The sequence below is a fragment of the Electrona antarctica genome (assembly GCF_951216825.1).
Source record: "Electrona antarctica genome assembly, chromosome: 13".
In the NCBI taxonomy this organism is placed as follows: domain Eukaryota; kingdom Metazoa; phylum Chordata; class Actinopteri; order Myctophiformes; family Myctophidae; genus Electrona; species Electrona antarctica.
The window spans coordinates 28,399,925-28,416,331 of NC_136794.1; the positions used below are offsets into that span (position 1 = coordinate 28,399,925).

General features: G+C 42.6%; 1 protein-coding gene across 2 annotated transcripts in view; it reads right to left on the reverse strand.

The window, feature by feature from the left end:
- Nucleotides 1–3,917: 3,917 nt before the first annotated feature.
- acvr2aa (activin A receptor type 2Aa) overlaps nucleotides 3,918–16,407 on the reverse strand; it is a 68,295-nt gene continuing 55,805 nt past the window's right edge. Inside the window, exons 7-11 of one of the 2 annotated variants that reach the window (XM_079517466.1) lie at nucleotides 16,221–16,366; nucleotides 15,869–15,983; nucleotides 13,337–13,475; nucleotides 11,789–11,919; nucleotides 3,918–9,754 (exon numbers count right to left, since the gene is read on the reverse strand). In XM_079517466.1, the coding sequence (XP_079373592.1) occupies nucleotides 9,560–9,754; nucleotides 11,789–11,919; nucleotides 13,337–13,475; nucleotides 15,869–15,983; nucleotides 16,221–16,366 (726 nt within the window). In that variant the 3' untranslated portion in view covers nucleotides 3,918–9,559. Of the gene's footprint in view, nucleotides 9,755–11,788; nucleotides 11,920–13,336; nucleotides 13,506–15,868; nucleotides 15,984–16,220; nucleotides 16,367–16,407 lie in introns of both variants that reach the window. The other variant, XM_079517465.1, reaches the window with a different exon arrangement.

Consider the following 16,407-nt stretch of genomic DNA (forward strand, 5'->3'; position numbering starts at 1 on the left):
GGGGAAAAAAACCCAAGTCATACTTCGGCGTACGACGGTGAGGCGCGCTCCGAAAATAGCCGATCTACAAGCTCACAACGCGTCGCTGGCGCCACGAGTTGTGAGCTTGGAGATCGGCTACGGAGCATAGGCATAAAATACCACAACGACTACTTCAAAATAAAAGCATCTGTCATGATCCCGACAAAATAGGTGGGATATCATACCAGTGTCCATGCAGATATTTTTAGTTTTAGCCTTTGATTTACTAAGCTTCATAATAATAATGTAGCCCAAATACTGGCATGATAATAACGTAATAGCATACTGTTCAGACAACCTTAGTTAGGCTACTTACGTCGTTTCACAGAACGTTTATATCTTTGTATTGAGTTGTGCTTGAAATGTACTGTCATTCTGCAAACTGTTAATAAATATTTCAATCAATCAATCAATCAATCAATCAATCAATCAATCTGTTTTCAGTCGGCCGTACATACAACAAACAATCAAACAATGCTAATCTGCCAATTAGCCTATATTACAATCATTAAAAATACGTACACTAGTAGCAGAGCCTTAGATATAGATGGCTCTGACTAGTAGTAGTCGTTATTTATTTCTAGAATTCTTACAGCGCACTCTAGTGGCAATTATAAGGAAGCTCACCAAATGGAAATAACTGTCTACTACTACTAGGCTACTATACTACTACTACTACTACTACTACTACTACATCATCATCATCATCATCATAATAATAAAGGGCGTGATGACACAATGTACATAAATCCACACCTCACCGTACTCACTCCCTCTAGGACGGCCGTACTTTATGTTGAAAAGCTTAGCTTTAAAGGACCACTTCACCACTTTTCAACATATCTTCATAGTTGCATTGGTGAAGTCTGGCCTTAAACCCTAAACGTATTCCTAACCTTAACCTCAGTAAAACAAATACAAGAATACAAGAACCGCAGTTTGTGAAAAAAATGTGTGTTTTGGTGCAGGGCCGTGCAGAGAGCACTGAGGGGGCAGGGGCCCAAACCCAAGAAAAGGTCACATGTGCACGTGCACAGCGTGCGCTGATTTTTGGGGGTAGTCTTTTTGTGGGGTACGTCTCTCATGCCATTTCACACCAGAATTGTAGTAGGCCTACATTGGATGTCTTATGCTAAAGGAGCAAGATGTTCCACAATAACTTGGCCCATGTCATTGGACATTAAAATAAGCAATTCGTTCTCATTACAATACAAACATTGAGGCAAAAGGGCAGGGGCTCAAGCCCCAAAACTTAAGCCACCCCCTCTGCACATGCCTGTTTTGGGGTGAGGGTTCCGTTACCTTACATGCCTGCTTCGAATTATGCTTCTTTCTTTCTTTCTTTCTTTCTTTCTTTCTTTCTTTTCTTTTCTTTCTTTCTTTCTTTCTTTATTTCCTGTACTAAAACAACATAATGGTGGAGCTTGCACGAAAACAAATTTCACCCACTGATTTCACATGTAAACCTGTGATAATGATCAGTCTTTATTGTCCCCTCAGGGATATTCACCTTCACAGTCTGTTCCAACATAAAAACACATAACCATAGCACACAACAGCATTACATGGCAGGCACACAACAACATAATACGTGGACAATACATGTCCCTGGTCTAACACAGAACCATTATCAGCGAGGCAGTTTGTTTAGTGCAGGCGTCAACTAAACAAGGGTGGCTGAAGGGACAAAACTTCTACTAAAACAAACCTTTTGCTATTTCAAAGTTCTGTATCTTCGTCCAGATGGCATGAGATTTTTGATTATTATTACAAAACCTGCATTAACCACTTCAGCCTTAAACTTTGGCTATAGATTTTAGACATAATTAATATAACTTGTGAAATGGGACATTGTGCATAATGAGTACTTTTACTTTTGGTACTTTAAGTACATTTTGATTACCAGACTTTTACTAACAGTGTGTGTCTATACATTGCAGTACTTTTACTTAGCCATCACTGGCTGATTCTGATTCTGAGATTTTGAGAACACTTGCTTAAATGCACCATCTACAGGAAGCTGCAGGGAGCACAGCTGCACAGCATATGCATGCCCTTATTCACACCAATGGGCCTGCAGTGGAAGCTGAACAGCTGAAGCCTCACAGTTATACTTACAGGTAGTTGCATGCTGGTGTCGTGGTCAGTAAATAGCAGACCTACAAGCTCACAACATGTCCAGGGTGTGTATTTGTACAATAACTGGGGTATGATGTATTTGTAGATGAGGACATTTTCCCTAAATTAACACATTTCATGAATAATTAAGTAGCTTACATTCTGAAAGTAGGTGGGGAAAGGAATGTAATTAATTGGCACTAAGAAGTAATAGATACATAGATACATCTGTGATTTTTTTTGTTGTTGTTCTGAAAATAGAAAGGCCACACCTTTCATATGATATCATGGAATGTGTCAGTTTTCTGAAGTAGGACACAAGCAGGAGGAGGTAGATACTAGTGACTGTGGTAAACAAAATAATGAACTACAATGAACTGATAGCGTTGCTCTTAGCTTACTGATATTCACATAAACATTGCTAAAATGTTTCTTGTGACGTGTAAAAATGTCTATAAGGTGTGTTAAAGTAGGCCTACATCATGTTTTATACTAAATAGTTCTCACATTGCCACCTCGCTATATGCACCCGCTACTGGTTCCATCTTCATCTCTTTGCCAAGTTCAAGGCAGGCTATGCTGCTGAGAACATTTCTAGCCCTTTCATTCCGCGTAGGTGCTGCATCCATTCCTCTGCCACCGTTTCACGAAAAGGCATCCAGGCCCGGGCAGCTGGTGTAATGGTCCGGGCACCTAGCCTGACAGCGTGTCGCAGGTTCGAATCCCGAGCCCCAACGACCTTTGCTGCGTGTCACTCCCCATCTCTCTCTCTCTCTCCACATGTCCTGGTAGCCTACTGTCCTATCAATAAAGCCATCCAAAACCACACCTCCAGAATGTACATTTTTGAATAATAGCCAATTTACAAGCTCACGAAGCATCGCACGAGACAAGTTTTGAGCTTGCAGATCGGCTATTAGATTCCCATGCCAAAGATTGTGTTCCGCTCCACCACACCCTGCCATCGAACCTTGGTCCTGTACCTGTGCAGGACACCTCCTTGTAGATCTGATATTTTTGATACGACAGTATATGCAATGTGGCCCTCTGGAGTGAGTGTGGAACTATAGTGGCCCTCTCCATCTTCAAAGTTGCCCATCCCATCCTCTAACCCTCACCGTCATCTCATCGTCCCCTTGACCCAAAACCTTTCATTATCAGGCCCCTTCACCCCTCTTTCCAGTTCAAGTCATCTCCACATAAACTTTTCAGTGGTTCTTACATTTTTTTCATGTCAAGGACCCCCAAATTGACACATATTAGCCTGTGGACCCCCATTTGAAAAGATACGGCATGATAAGATAAGATTTGTTACAGCCATAGCAGGGATTCTCAAGCAATTTAACTTCAAGGACCCACAACTCTACTGTATATATGCATTAGGCCACAAACCCTCCATTTGATACCATTTTGATCTCTGGGATCCCAAATCGACACTAGCATCATCAGTATTAAATTAACTCTAAGGCCCAAACCACACCAGCTGCAACTCCTTACAACAAAACAAACCACACCAATGCAACTCCTTGCAACTGCCATTGGGAATAATGGTTGCAAGTAGTTGCATGATGCACGGTCTATCAATCATAGTAATCAATCATAGTTGGTTCCTAAATATCAATCATCTCCCAGGGGGTCCCCAGACACCACTTGGAGAACCTCTGTTGATGTTTAGTTGATACAGGAGTTAATTTGTCAGCTAAATTAATGAACAGCAAACAATTCAACCAACCAAATATAGGCCTTCCAACCAGATCCAAGAGACAACACCACGCCAGTGCAGAGCAGTCACTATACTTTATTTTAGGGGAGGGGGAGGATAGCATACATTTTGTCTTCTGTACAATATTCAACAATCACTTCCAACCAAGCCCTGAAACAGTTTGTTAAATACTTGAAAAAAATTAAAATAATCAAAACAAAAACAAAAAAGGAAAAGATGTCATTCTTTATCCTATTGGTGGGGATGGCCTGATGGTCTGCTGATGGGAAAGTTAGGGCAGCTTTTTGAAAGAACACAGACACACACACCTCGTGGCGTATTAATGGTCTCATCCTGAACTACTGTGTTGCGGCGATTGCTTTTTTTCCCCAGGCTCTTTTCTACTATGAAGCCTGGGTTACAAGTACAACCCAGAACCTTCCATTCAAACCGTAATAGTTCAGTGAGTTTTTTTTGTTGCCGTTTATTTCCGTTCTAACCACAGAAACCCTGTTCTAACCAGAAACCCCCCCTGAATTGGGGAGGTAGGTACATCATTAAAAAAGAAATAGAAAAAAATAGTAGATGTAGATGTACAAGCTCACAAGACAACATATCCTGAGACCTTATGAGCTTGTAGATTGGCTATTTTAGAAGAAGTTTGATAGTACAAGTTCTGGGTTTCACAGAACTCAGGCATGGTTCTCAATAGTGGTCCAGAGACCCACAGCGGTCCTTGAGGGTGTTCCACATGGCCCCCAGCTAAATTTGTTAATACAGCGTCACAATCATTTTAAAGCCTTTATCTATATTTTATACGTTGGATATTCAAAAATAGCAGATGTACAAGCTCACAGCACGTCACTTCGTGCCACTTGTACATTGAACATTTTTGAAAAATCTTGAAAGTGTTGGACAGGCAGGGGACCAAATTAAAAGTTCTGAGAACCTTATCTGGAAACCTAGTTGTAGTGTGGGTGTTTCACAGTACTGGCATGGTTCACTTAAGTTCTTGTACTGGAAAAGAGCCAAATAATGTCAGCATATGAGGAGAAAGAAATAAGTGAGAGTTTCCAGGTCAGATGTGGTGGTGTGTGTCGTGTTCAAAACACTGCTGCTCTCAACACTGATTGACGTGGGGTGATGATGTCATTAGAATGGTGGAGCACCAGGGTGATGATGTCATTAGAATGGTGGAGCACCAGTAGGCGGATGTCTGAGGTATCTAATGAACCCATCCAAAAATACAAATAAAGACTTCACCAGTGTGGGGGAAAAACAGATATATACACCACACCGATTCCTCCACAAGGGGAAATTAGTGTCATTTTTGAGCCTTATTGGACATAAATTAATAAAACAATTTGTTGTTTTTGTTTGTTTCTTAAAATACCATTGTCATAAAATAAACAACATAAATCTTTTTCTTTTAATATTAACATTATAAAGGATATTTTTTTTGCCTCAAGACCATAAAAAACAACCTCATGCTAAAATCACAATCTAAAACAACATTCATATGTACATACTGTGCATTTTGCCATCCAGTTATCTAATGTTCTTGAGGAGAGCGGTGGTGGGGGGGGTTTGGCTTTGATTAAAAAGGACAACAAAAAAACAATGAAAAGAAAGAACGTAATGTGGGCTGCGTTTTCATGAAACCATTTCAAAGAACACATTTTTTACGTGACATAAAGAGACAACTTTCGCTCGTATGGCGAGACATATTTTCATTTTCTGGAGAGGATTGGTTGAAGAAACAGCGTTTTTGCAGAGCACAACAGCAGCATTAAAAAAAAAAGTGGAGCAAAAGGTGGATAGCAATGCCTATAATGTTGACCGTCCTCTTTTAGCGTTAGTAGTGCTACAGATAACAAAGTCTGAGTTATATCAAAATGGCAGCGGGTTTGCAATGTTTTAACTCCTCCCTGCATCTCGGATACAACGATATTTGGCCTCACGTCCAAGTCCACATTAATGTTCTGGAGAAAGCAACGTGAGCCAACAACAGCATCAGTGGATTGAACACGATTGCTCGTCACCACACCTCCCCTGGGAGAGCTCTGAGGATTATCTGTCTTTTTTAGTTGTGCTGAGCAACCTATAGCTCTTTAAAAAATATAAAACACTAAAGAAAGGAAAGCTGAGGACTCTGTGGTGTTGTGGCCATTTTTGAACCGGAAACTTGTGCTGCTAATTAATTCAGTGGTTCTCAACCTTTTCTGGATTAGGGACCCATTTGTAAATTGTCAGATAGGTCATGTGCATTTTCAGAGGATGTATATTTTAATGACCAATCAATTGTGTTCTGGCTTGGATCAATCGGTATTGCAATGAAAACTCATTCAAGGCTGTTTTTTTTATCCTATTAAAATCTTTAAGTGTTTTGCTAATTATTTGAGGGTTTGAGGCCCACTTTCAATATCCTGGCGGGCCACCAGTGGTCCCTGCATGCCGGCCAACAGGTTGAGAATCACAGTGCTAAAAAAGCGCACACACACACACACACGCGCACACACACACGCACACACACACACACACACACACACGCACGCACACACGCACACACACACACGGAGCTTGACAAACCGGCCATGTGGTATATTAGCACCAAAGGCCAGAGGATGCTCTGGTTCATTTAACCTTTTTTTTCTTTCAAAAGAGCTGAACAGCAGCAGCAACAAAACGCTACAGAGAAGTAAAAAAAAAAGTTGGCAGGTCTAGTGTTTGCTCCAACTTTTAATTGCATACTGTTAAAAACGGAGTATAGAAAACATAGCGTTCCATCCCTGAATGTCTGTTTTGTGGAGGAGGGAAAAAAAAGTTTTGCTGGGTAGAGAAGCGCACAGAAGTTTGAAGCCACTGTTGTGGAAACCGTTTTGCAAGATGGACCTGTAGCCAGAAAAAAAAGATGTCGTTGACAGGTTGTCTCTCGTTTTAAAATGCTACAGCTCCTCAAGTTATGCGAGGGCTGGCTTGCATTTGACCTTTCTACTTTATCAAAGATACTGAGAATTTACTTTTGAATACGTTTTTTTTTTTTTAGTAGTAGTTGTAAAAATGGCACAACGCCAAAGAGAGGGGAACAATTCTATTGAGTTGATTGGTTAAGAGGGTCCCCCAGAGTGGTTGAAGAGGCAAACAAACGCATGATCCGCCCGTTTCCAACACCTGAACCCAACAGCAGAAAAAAAAACCCAACGCTGACTGTAGCAACTTCATGTCCGTACACCCCTTTTTGACATACTGTAATAGGTGTCAAAAAAATTATGGCACGAGTCGCAAAGTCAGTTGGACCGTAGCGGATGAATGTTTTCCTGAGATGTCTTTGAAATCTGGTGTGGGTAGCAACACCTCAAAAGAAAAAGAAAAAAAAAACTTAACTAAACACGAACATACAGAGAGGGGGGAGACCTAACGAATAAAAAAAAAAGGGGGGGGGGGGTGGTTCTACAACTGACCCACCTGTATTAATAGAGGCTCAAAAATGGAAAGAATTCCTCCCAAAATAAAACAAAAAAACAGGCATGCATTGTAAATATTCAGTGGACACCGCAAACCTAAAAAGGGGGAAGTGCTTTCATTAATTTCTTTTTCACGCTCTCTCTCTCTGAAATTCATATTCTCAGGGATTTGTCTTAATTATAAAGGGTCTAAATTTCAGGACAACAACAGTCACAATCACATTAAAAGTAGCATGGGGGGGGGGGGTCAACGAGGAAACACAGAAAACTACTGTACTAAGAAGGCAGAAACACTGTTTTGTGAATGGCCTTTTTTTCTCTTTTCTTCTTTATGTTGGCATACTCATAAAGTCACCCCATCCAACGCCCCCTACCTACACCGTGTGATTTGAAAAAGCTTCAATACCAAACAGGTCATCTGAATGTTCCGTAGTGGTCGTTTTAGTGTTATATACCGAGGAAGTCCTCTACTGGTAGAATGTGACACTGAGGTATACCTGGTTGAGAGAGGTTAGAAGGATACACGTTTCCGGTTTTGTTTTTTTTGCCATGATGCGCTGCTCGAGGTGGTTCTTTTTGGTCTTAAGGTCCTTTACACATTCGAAGTGATTGCTTGGCGTAAATTGGAACCAGATGTAGTCCTGACATAAGCGCAACCGTAAACCATGATAAAGAGACAATGGTTTTCCAAACTGGGTTGATTTTTCGGAACGAAAATAAGAGCATTGACCTGTTATGAAGGAGGCAGGGCCAACATTAATAGTTTGATGTGAAATATCTTCTGACTCTGGATGTGTTAAGGACCTTAAGAGGAGTCAATGAGCAAAACTGGAACGCATGGTTCCACTCGCCGCCAGCAATGATAAATGAACAATGAGGATCAGAGGGCAATAGCGGACATGTTGCATAGTTCTCGTATCACCTTGAAGTCAGTGACACCGCGGTGTGGGGAGGATCTTTCTAAAAAACTATAAATACAAACATGCCAAGATTGCCTATGAAAGCCCTGCTCATTTAGCATTAGCTATGCCAAAATGTTTTACTCACAAAATAAAAACCATGCATTACATTCTCACTCAGCTCTCGACTCTTTGCGCTAAAGAACCCCAGAACCACAACATGAAATGAAAATTATTATTTTAAAAAAACAAAAGTTTTCGAAAGAAATGCTGCGAGGCAGGTCTGGATAAATAAACTTGATTACACTCTTAGTCTCTCTCTCTCTCTCTCTCTCTCGGTTGATATATATGTATATATATGTATATATATATATATACAGCAGCGATACACAGACATTCAGAAGCTGTTTCTTATTGGCATTACATAGTCATTCATAGAAAGACAAAAAAAAAAACAGCAAATGTGTCTAAAAACCGAGTTGCCCTTTTTTGTGTTTATACTGAAATGAAATGAAAGTGTGTATGTTCTCTCCACGGCTCCTTTTTCTTAGAAAAGAACCCAACAGTCTGACGTAGTCTTTCCAGGAAGTCTTTCGACAAAAAACGGAGCAAACTAGTTTAGGGTTAAGGGTCAACCTTAAAAAGGGCAGAGTTCATTGTCATGGTGCTTAGCTTAGCCGTGGTCCACCTTGAAAGAGAGGTCGTTTCTCTGTGCCGTTATAAGAGTTTTCTCCTCCATGATTGGAAAACAAGGATTTGGGCTCCTGAATGTCTTGTAGGCACACATGTAGCCATAAGCTACAGTAGCCATACGCTACAACACGTGTAGCCATAAGCTACAGTAGCCATACGCTACAACACGTGTAGCCATACAGCTACAGTAGCCATACGCTACAACACGTGTAGCCATAAGCTACAGTAGCCATACGCTACAACACGTGTAGCCATACAGCTACAGTAGCCATACGCTACAACACGTGTAGCCATACAGCTACAGTAGCCATACAGTTACAACACGTGTAGCCATACAGCTACAGGGGACCAGAACAATGGGAGCTTCCAGCCAATCCGGGCCCCGGGATTCAGCCTGATCCGCCACCAGGTACACCTTGTGTACAATGGGATGGCGGTATACGTGGTAGAAAAAACAACAACAACAACAACGTAAAACCAAAATTAAAAACACAACGAACGGGACGAAGTCTCAGCTCTGTCCGCTCACGGGGTTCGAGGGGAGGTGGGGGTGTGGGTGGGGAGGTGGCTCAGGGTGGAGGGGTGGGGTGGGGTTTGGGGATAACGAGTGAGTCTGTTGAGGCATCCCGTCCGTCTCGTTGTGATTTTGGTTCTCAGCCTAGTCATAGGCTGGACTCTTTGGGCGGGTAGTCCACGTTGGTGACCATGGTGACCACGGTGACTATCTCCTCGGGCGCCGTGACGTTGCCCAGCCGCTGCATCTGCACCACGCGCTCCTCCACGCAGCCCGCCGACAGGCGTGCCTCCGCCTCATGGTCCCAGCACTCCTCAATGGTCTCGCACAGCATGGCCAGGCCCTGGGGGAGTAAATGAATTAAGTTTCTATGCACCACATACCGTATCTGGAACAAACTCCCAGAAAACTGCAGGTCTGCTGCCACACTTAATTTCTTTTAAAACACAACTAAAGACCTTTCCGTTTGCCACTGCCTATACAAATCAAACTGCTTTGCATTGTACAGCTGGATACATAGCTCCTGTTAAACCAGTTCATAGCGCTGCGAACAGCAGCGAACATCATAACAACTTTCACGGACAGTACAGCACAACATAGTATGAGTAGTACAACACAGTACAGTACAGTATGAGTAGTACAGTATAGTACGCATCAGAAATGATCCCAGAACGTCCACATTCTGTTCAATCACCATGGATGCAGGCTAGATTATCAGAATAAAGGGTTTTAAAACGGAGCTGAAACAGAGCTGAAACAGGAAGTGGACGGCTGTGAAATCCCACAATTTCCTACGGCCGATCATGTGACACGCACATTGATGCAGTGCAAGGCATGTTGGGTTACAGGTGCATGATGGGAAGCCGTATTAACACGTGGCGCTAGATCTATTATTAGCTGTAATAATAGAAAAGTCTGATGCATGGAGATGCATCATATAATCGAATCGTTACCTGGTGAATCGTAATGGACTTGAATCGTGAGAGCAGTGCCAATTCACACCTACTTTTTTCACAAAATCTCTTTGCCAAAAACAGCCGTTCAACAAGCTCACAATGTGTTGTTGTGAGCTATTATAGATTTTTTTCTTACCTTACTGGAAAACCTTTTCATATTTTTTGGGGGGGGAATGTCTACATTTTAATACAGCAATCCATAATAGTTTTTTTCTTTTTTTCTTTCTTTTTTTTAGCACTCCACTCTAACTCCAGTACAATTTTTAGTCGAGTAATACTTGACCAGGAGTATCTATACTTTGACTCAAGTACTGTGGGCTTGAGTACCTTGTCCACTACGGCATAAAATGGCATAAATGGCCATGGATATTGAAAGATAGAATTTCTTTATAAACTTTTTAAATGGAAAAAAGCCACACAAAAAAAGTTAAGAAAAGGAAAAAATATTTTCTAATCATTTCATAAGATGTTATTTTAACAAAGGACATGACAGTGCATGGCCTCCTCCACAGGGCACAGTGACGGGGCCAGAGAGCAGACACCATTAGCAAAGATAATCCACCGTTACAGACACCGCAGGGGAGGAAGTGGCTCAATGCGGCCTGGAAAACAGATACGATGGAGACACTGATAGTGCAAAAACAGTGCGAAGAAGGCCACTCAGCACCAATTTCAGACAGAAATGCCTGCTATCTTCTTCGACTGGGTGGGGGCTGTGGGGGAACTGGCCGCACGAGACGGTATCAGTCTACGATCAATAGCAGTCTGCTGCTTGGGGGCTTGTTGCAGTTAGACAGACAGATTCAGACTACTACTTAAGACCCCTGGTCAGTTAGGATGCTCTACAGAAAAGACAGATTCAGACCAGTATTTTAGACCCCTGGTCAGGAGAACACAAACAACATGACAGTAAAGGGAAGCAACGGGAACGCCACAGTTGAGAGACAGATGAGAGAGACAGAGAAGGAGAGAGAGACGGAGTGATAGAGAGACAGTGAGAGGGACACTAATTTGATATGACGCATTGTAGGCCAGCTTGGATATATGATACGTTTCAGGGTGTTTTCCGTGTTCTTCTTTTAAACCACTATATGTCAGTGGTTCTCAATCTCTATTTTATCTCCTTTTTCGTAGTGGACAAGGTGTTGTCGGATGGGGTCCGGTGACCCCCAGGATTTTATCATTTGGCTATTCAAAAATAGTAGATATGCAAGCTCATAGTAGATCTGCCATTTTTGAAAAATTGGGAATTTTTACAATTTCTTATACATTTAAAATGTTCTTACCCAAATGGTTGTTTCTGGAGGTGCATGGCACAAACCTATTTATTTAGATGGGGGGTCCGCGGCCACATACACAAATGTGGAGGTCCTTGACATAAAATCTGACTATCAGTGCTTTACGCGGCGGTGGGGACTCACCGAGTGTTTCTGCCAGCACTCCCTGAGTATGGGCCTCAGCTTCTTGTGCACCACCACCTCCTGCATGTCCTCCAGGGAGGGATGCTGGCCCACCTCCTCCTCAAATGGCAGCATGTACTCATCCAATGGGCCTGGAGGAATTAAACACACATGTCCAGCAGTTAAATCAAATCTATCTATCTATCTATCATTGATAATGTTATACAATTATCTGTTCACGATCAATTGATATTTTGGCCATGTCCTTAACTACCTACGTCACCTAGACACAGGATCTGACACGAAAGCAGGCAGGCTCTATTAATTAGCTCAATGGTTAAAATGTCGGCACTTGCGCAGGAAACCGGGTTCAAATCCGGGGTAGAAGAGGAAAGTTACATGGCGCAGCTTTAACAAGAGCTTCTGACTAAATAATTCACATGTTGGAACACGGGTTCTTTTTTTACAGTTCCTGAAAAGTAAGGCTATATTGCCACTGCCCCCGACAGTGGCAATATAAGGAACAGCTGTTTTAGGAAACATTAATGATATCACACCACTGATGGTTCTGTCACTGAAATCTGCTCCAATGTACTGACACAGGTCAGGAAATTAAAGTATAGAATGTACATTTTAAATTCAGATAATTTGGTCTGGCAGATACGGGCAGGGCCATGCTGGCATCGACTTTCGGTAAGCCACCCCTATGCTGTTAAGTATGGGCAGGCGTGTTCTGTGCTAAAGGCAAAAGAGCTGGTGGGGCAGTCCCAAAGCCAGGTCCGCTCAATACTGCTGAATAGATCCAGACAGATTGGATCAATACAGGGCAGTGCTGCGCTCTGTGATCAGAATAATGGAAAAAAGCATGTTTTTTTTTCTTGCATCCCAGAATAGAACATGCAGGACACAAAGCGCACACATCACATGTACAGTATGCAGACTATGCACAGACAGACACCCACTATTGATATGAAATGCACGCTATGGATTTCATTTCATGACCTCTCCCCTGTGTGCCTAATTTTATAGAAATATACAAATAAGCTCTGTGATTACGATATCGTCTGTCGGGTGGGAACCTCATCTCATATGTCCAAAACGGTTACTTTTCAGGATTCAAATTCTAGTAGAAAAAGTAGCAGATCGACAAGCCGAATTTCGACCTTGCGGATCTGCTACTTTTGTGTGACACTGTAGTATGATCAAGCAGGACGTTCATTTACGAAAAATCACAAAAAGTTAAAATATGGAGATAAGAGGTTTCTTCCCGTCAGCAACGATATTAATAAATAAAGCCACTATAGTACACTGCTCACTCATGGCTTCCTTTGCCGGTCTGTCGTATACAGTTGTATACAGTACATGTACTGTAATGTACCGTCAGCCCATTGATTGTACTATTGCACTACCGGTTAACACACGCTGGAGCGAAGCCAACGTTACACATTATTACCAGAAGGCAATTTCCTTTGCCTTGCTCCCCCCCGGCTGGTGTGACTGACTGGCACCGTGTGTGTCCCCTTTTGTCATCAGACCACACCTAACAGGCCTTCCTTTCACTTCACGTACCATCTGCAGCTTTGCAGCGCGCGGCCAGCTCCCACAGCACCAGGCCGAGGGCGTACATGTCTATCCTCAGGAAGGCGTCCCGCTGGAAGTTGATGGCTCCCTCCAGGACCTCGGGGGCCATGTACCTCCTGGTCCCCACCTGGCGCAGAGGGAGGTACGATTTAGAAACCTACCATTGGCGGAAAAAGTACTCACATGTTTTACTTAAGTTAAAGTATCAGTACTGCAATGTAGAAATACGGTTACAAGTTAAAGTCTGGAATAAAAAAAGTACAAAAGTATTGGTATGAAAATGTACTTAAAGTACCAAAAGTAAAAGCAACGCATTGTGAGCTTGGAGATCGGCTATTTTGAAATGGCCAAAATATTATATAGGCTGAAGTGGTTAATAAAGCAATAAGCCAAAAGAGCCTCTTGTGGCTTATTGCTTTATTAACCATTTCAGCCTATATACAATTTTGGCCATTTCAAAATAGCCGATCTCCAAGCTCACAAAGAGGTCTCAGGTTACCGTGTATTTTATAATGGCTGAGAGGCGTGGTGAGACATGACGCGCACACGGTACATACAGTAAACTGGGACCTCGCGTGGCTTATTGCTTTTCTAAAACGGTTACAAACATATAGCAATATTAACCTCATAAAACTATTAAATTCACAAAAGTAGCTACACTTTGCGCCCACCAGAGCGAGCCACAATTCCTTGTTTTTACTCGGCCAGTCTCTGTGATGGGGGAATAGGAGGCACTTGATGTCTTTACGAGGCCGCCCGGAGCCATATATATTCATATATTCATATGAGCGTGGGCAGTGCTTAGACGCCCGCACGGCCTGGGTTTGTAAGACAATCAAGCGCTCCCCTTCCCCAGTTGGCCAGTTCAGCTACAGAGTTGTGGGATCAATGTAACGCAGCTGGGAATGATACAGGGCGCGTTCGGAAATAACGCACTGAGTGCACTGTGCAATGCAAACTAATAGGCGAGTGTGCTCCCGGTGCGCATTTCCAAACGCACCCATAGAGTGATTGAAGGTGTGGATTATTGTGAGATTTTCAGCGGAAACGAGCCAATCAGAATCACTGTACATAACCACATGAACCCTAGCGCACCGTTTTCCCTAAACAGTTTTGGTACCCATGTTTGGGTCGCGGGCCAATTTGTATGGGTTGCAAGAAAATATCGCACTCCCCGAAGACCGGCTAGAACTCATTTCACAAACGTCAAACTGTTCAAGGGTTCTATGCAAACGTGCTTAATAATTCATACATGAGTGGCGCTTTATAAACCAAGACATGCTTTCCATTGGTCAGCGGATTTAGTCTTTAATACATACTGTATATCTATGGAAGCTTTTGGGATGAATCGGGCAAGACAGGTTATGTTGGAGGTTAGGAAGGAGGCACCTCATTGTAGCTGGATCCATGATATAAAAAGTTTAATTTAAATTGTATTTTGGTTCTTCATCGACTTTGCAGTGAGTGTACTTATGTTGTAAAATCCCCTGATAGTGTAATGGGATTTAGAGAAATATCCACAGGTCAGGGTTAACTACCCTATAAACGTGACCAGGGTCCCCCAAGGCAGGCGCTATCCTTGGACCCGGTTTCTTTTCTCTCTACACCAAATGGCTTTGCTGACACGATCACAATGCGTCGTGAGCTTGTAGTTCTGCTATTTTCACTGAATGTCTGCCCATTATGACATGCCCAGAATAGAGTTCATGTGGTTAAAGGAAAGAACAAGGTTGCAGGTGTATGTATAAGTTACTTTGTTCCTTTCCTTTTCCTATAACATTCATTATCTTAAGTCGTTTTCTTAAATTGTTGTACAAATATGCATGTATGTTGTTACAGACACATTTCATTTATGTAAATCTGCTCATTTTTTGTGGAACATAAATTACAACAAAGTGGTTTAACCCATTTCAACTAGGAAAGCATCATGCCCTCTCTCTCTCTCACAGTAAATCACAACCTTGTACAACTGCTATTTTTGTGGGGGTCCGCGGCCAAAGACATATTATTGTGGGTGGTCGAACTACTGATTTAGCGCACGCACGCACGCACGCACGCACGCACGCACGCACGCACGCACGCACGCACACAGATATGAATAAACAAGGTTCCGAAAAGGTTTGACCTTCACATGGATCAAATGGTATATGTTCCATACAGTCCCTGTACTGGGCAGACTGAGATAAACTGAATGACATACGAGCCGTGCTTTCCTTTTGATAAGGACTATAGGCAGCGTGAGCTACAAAGTCGATGCAGAATCATCACCATGCCACACAAAGCCTTTGTTCAGGATTCAAATTCAAAATGAATTTACAAAATATTATATAATATATATATTTTTTAAAGGTTAAAATATGCAGATGAAGTTTCTGCCCAACATCTATTATAACTGTAGACTTTACCAGCCCTACAGTGTTGACATGCTAGGCCTCTATGGAATCTAAAAGAACATTAATCTATATAAACATATTACTGCCGGGCCACCTAAACCCCATCTCCACAAGGCAAAAAACTCACCTGTCCGTGCGTGTCTCCGGCAGACTTTCCGGACTCGAACCTCAGAGCCAGTCCAAAGTCAGCAATGCAGGCGCTCAGGTTGGATTTCAGCAGGATGTTCTTACTCTTGATGTCCCTGTTCGGACAGAAATCTTCAATCAGTAACTTTAAATTGAGGGCCAGCCTGATCAAAAGGGGCAAGCTCCAAAAGTGGTCTTTGATACATCATTGTCACGCAGCCGATATGTCCCGATTTTTGATCCAATTAAAACATTCAACAATACATTGGTAGTCAGTGGTCTAGTCAGGCCTCGTTGTGGTTCATCTGCATTGGGGAAAGGGTCTTGTCCCTTTTCTGGGGGTCTGTGTGTACCTGTGAGCGATGGCAGGCTTGTGTCCGTCCTTCAGTCCTGGGATGTCCTCGTGGAGGTAGGCCAGGCCACGGGCCATGGTCTGGGCCATGTGACACAGCTCGTTCCACGACAATACGTTGGCCTTCAGGTAGTCCGTCAGAGAGCCCTGTCAGGGAGGAGGGAGGAAGCAGCCGGGTCAGTCGCTAG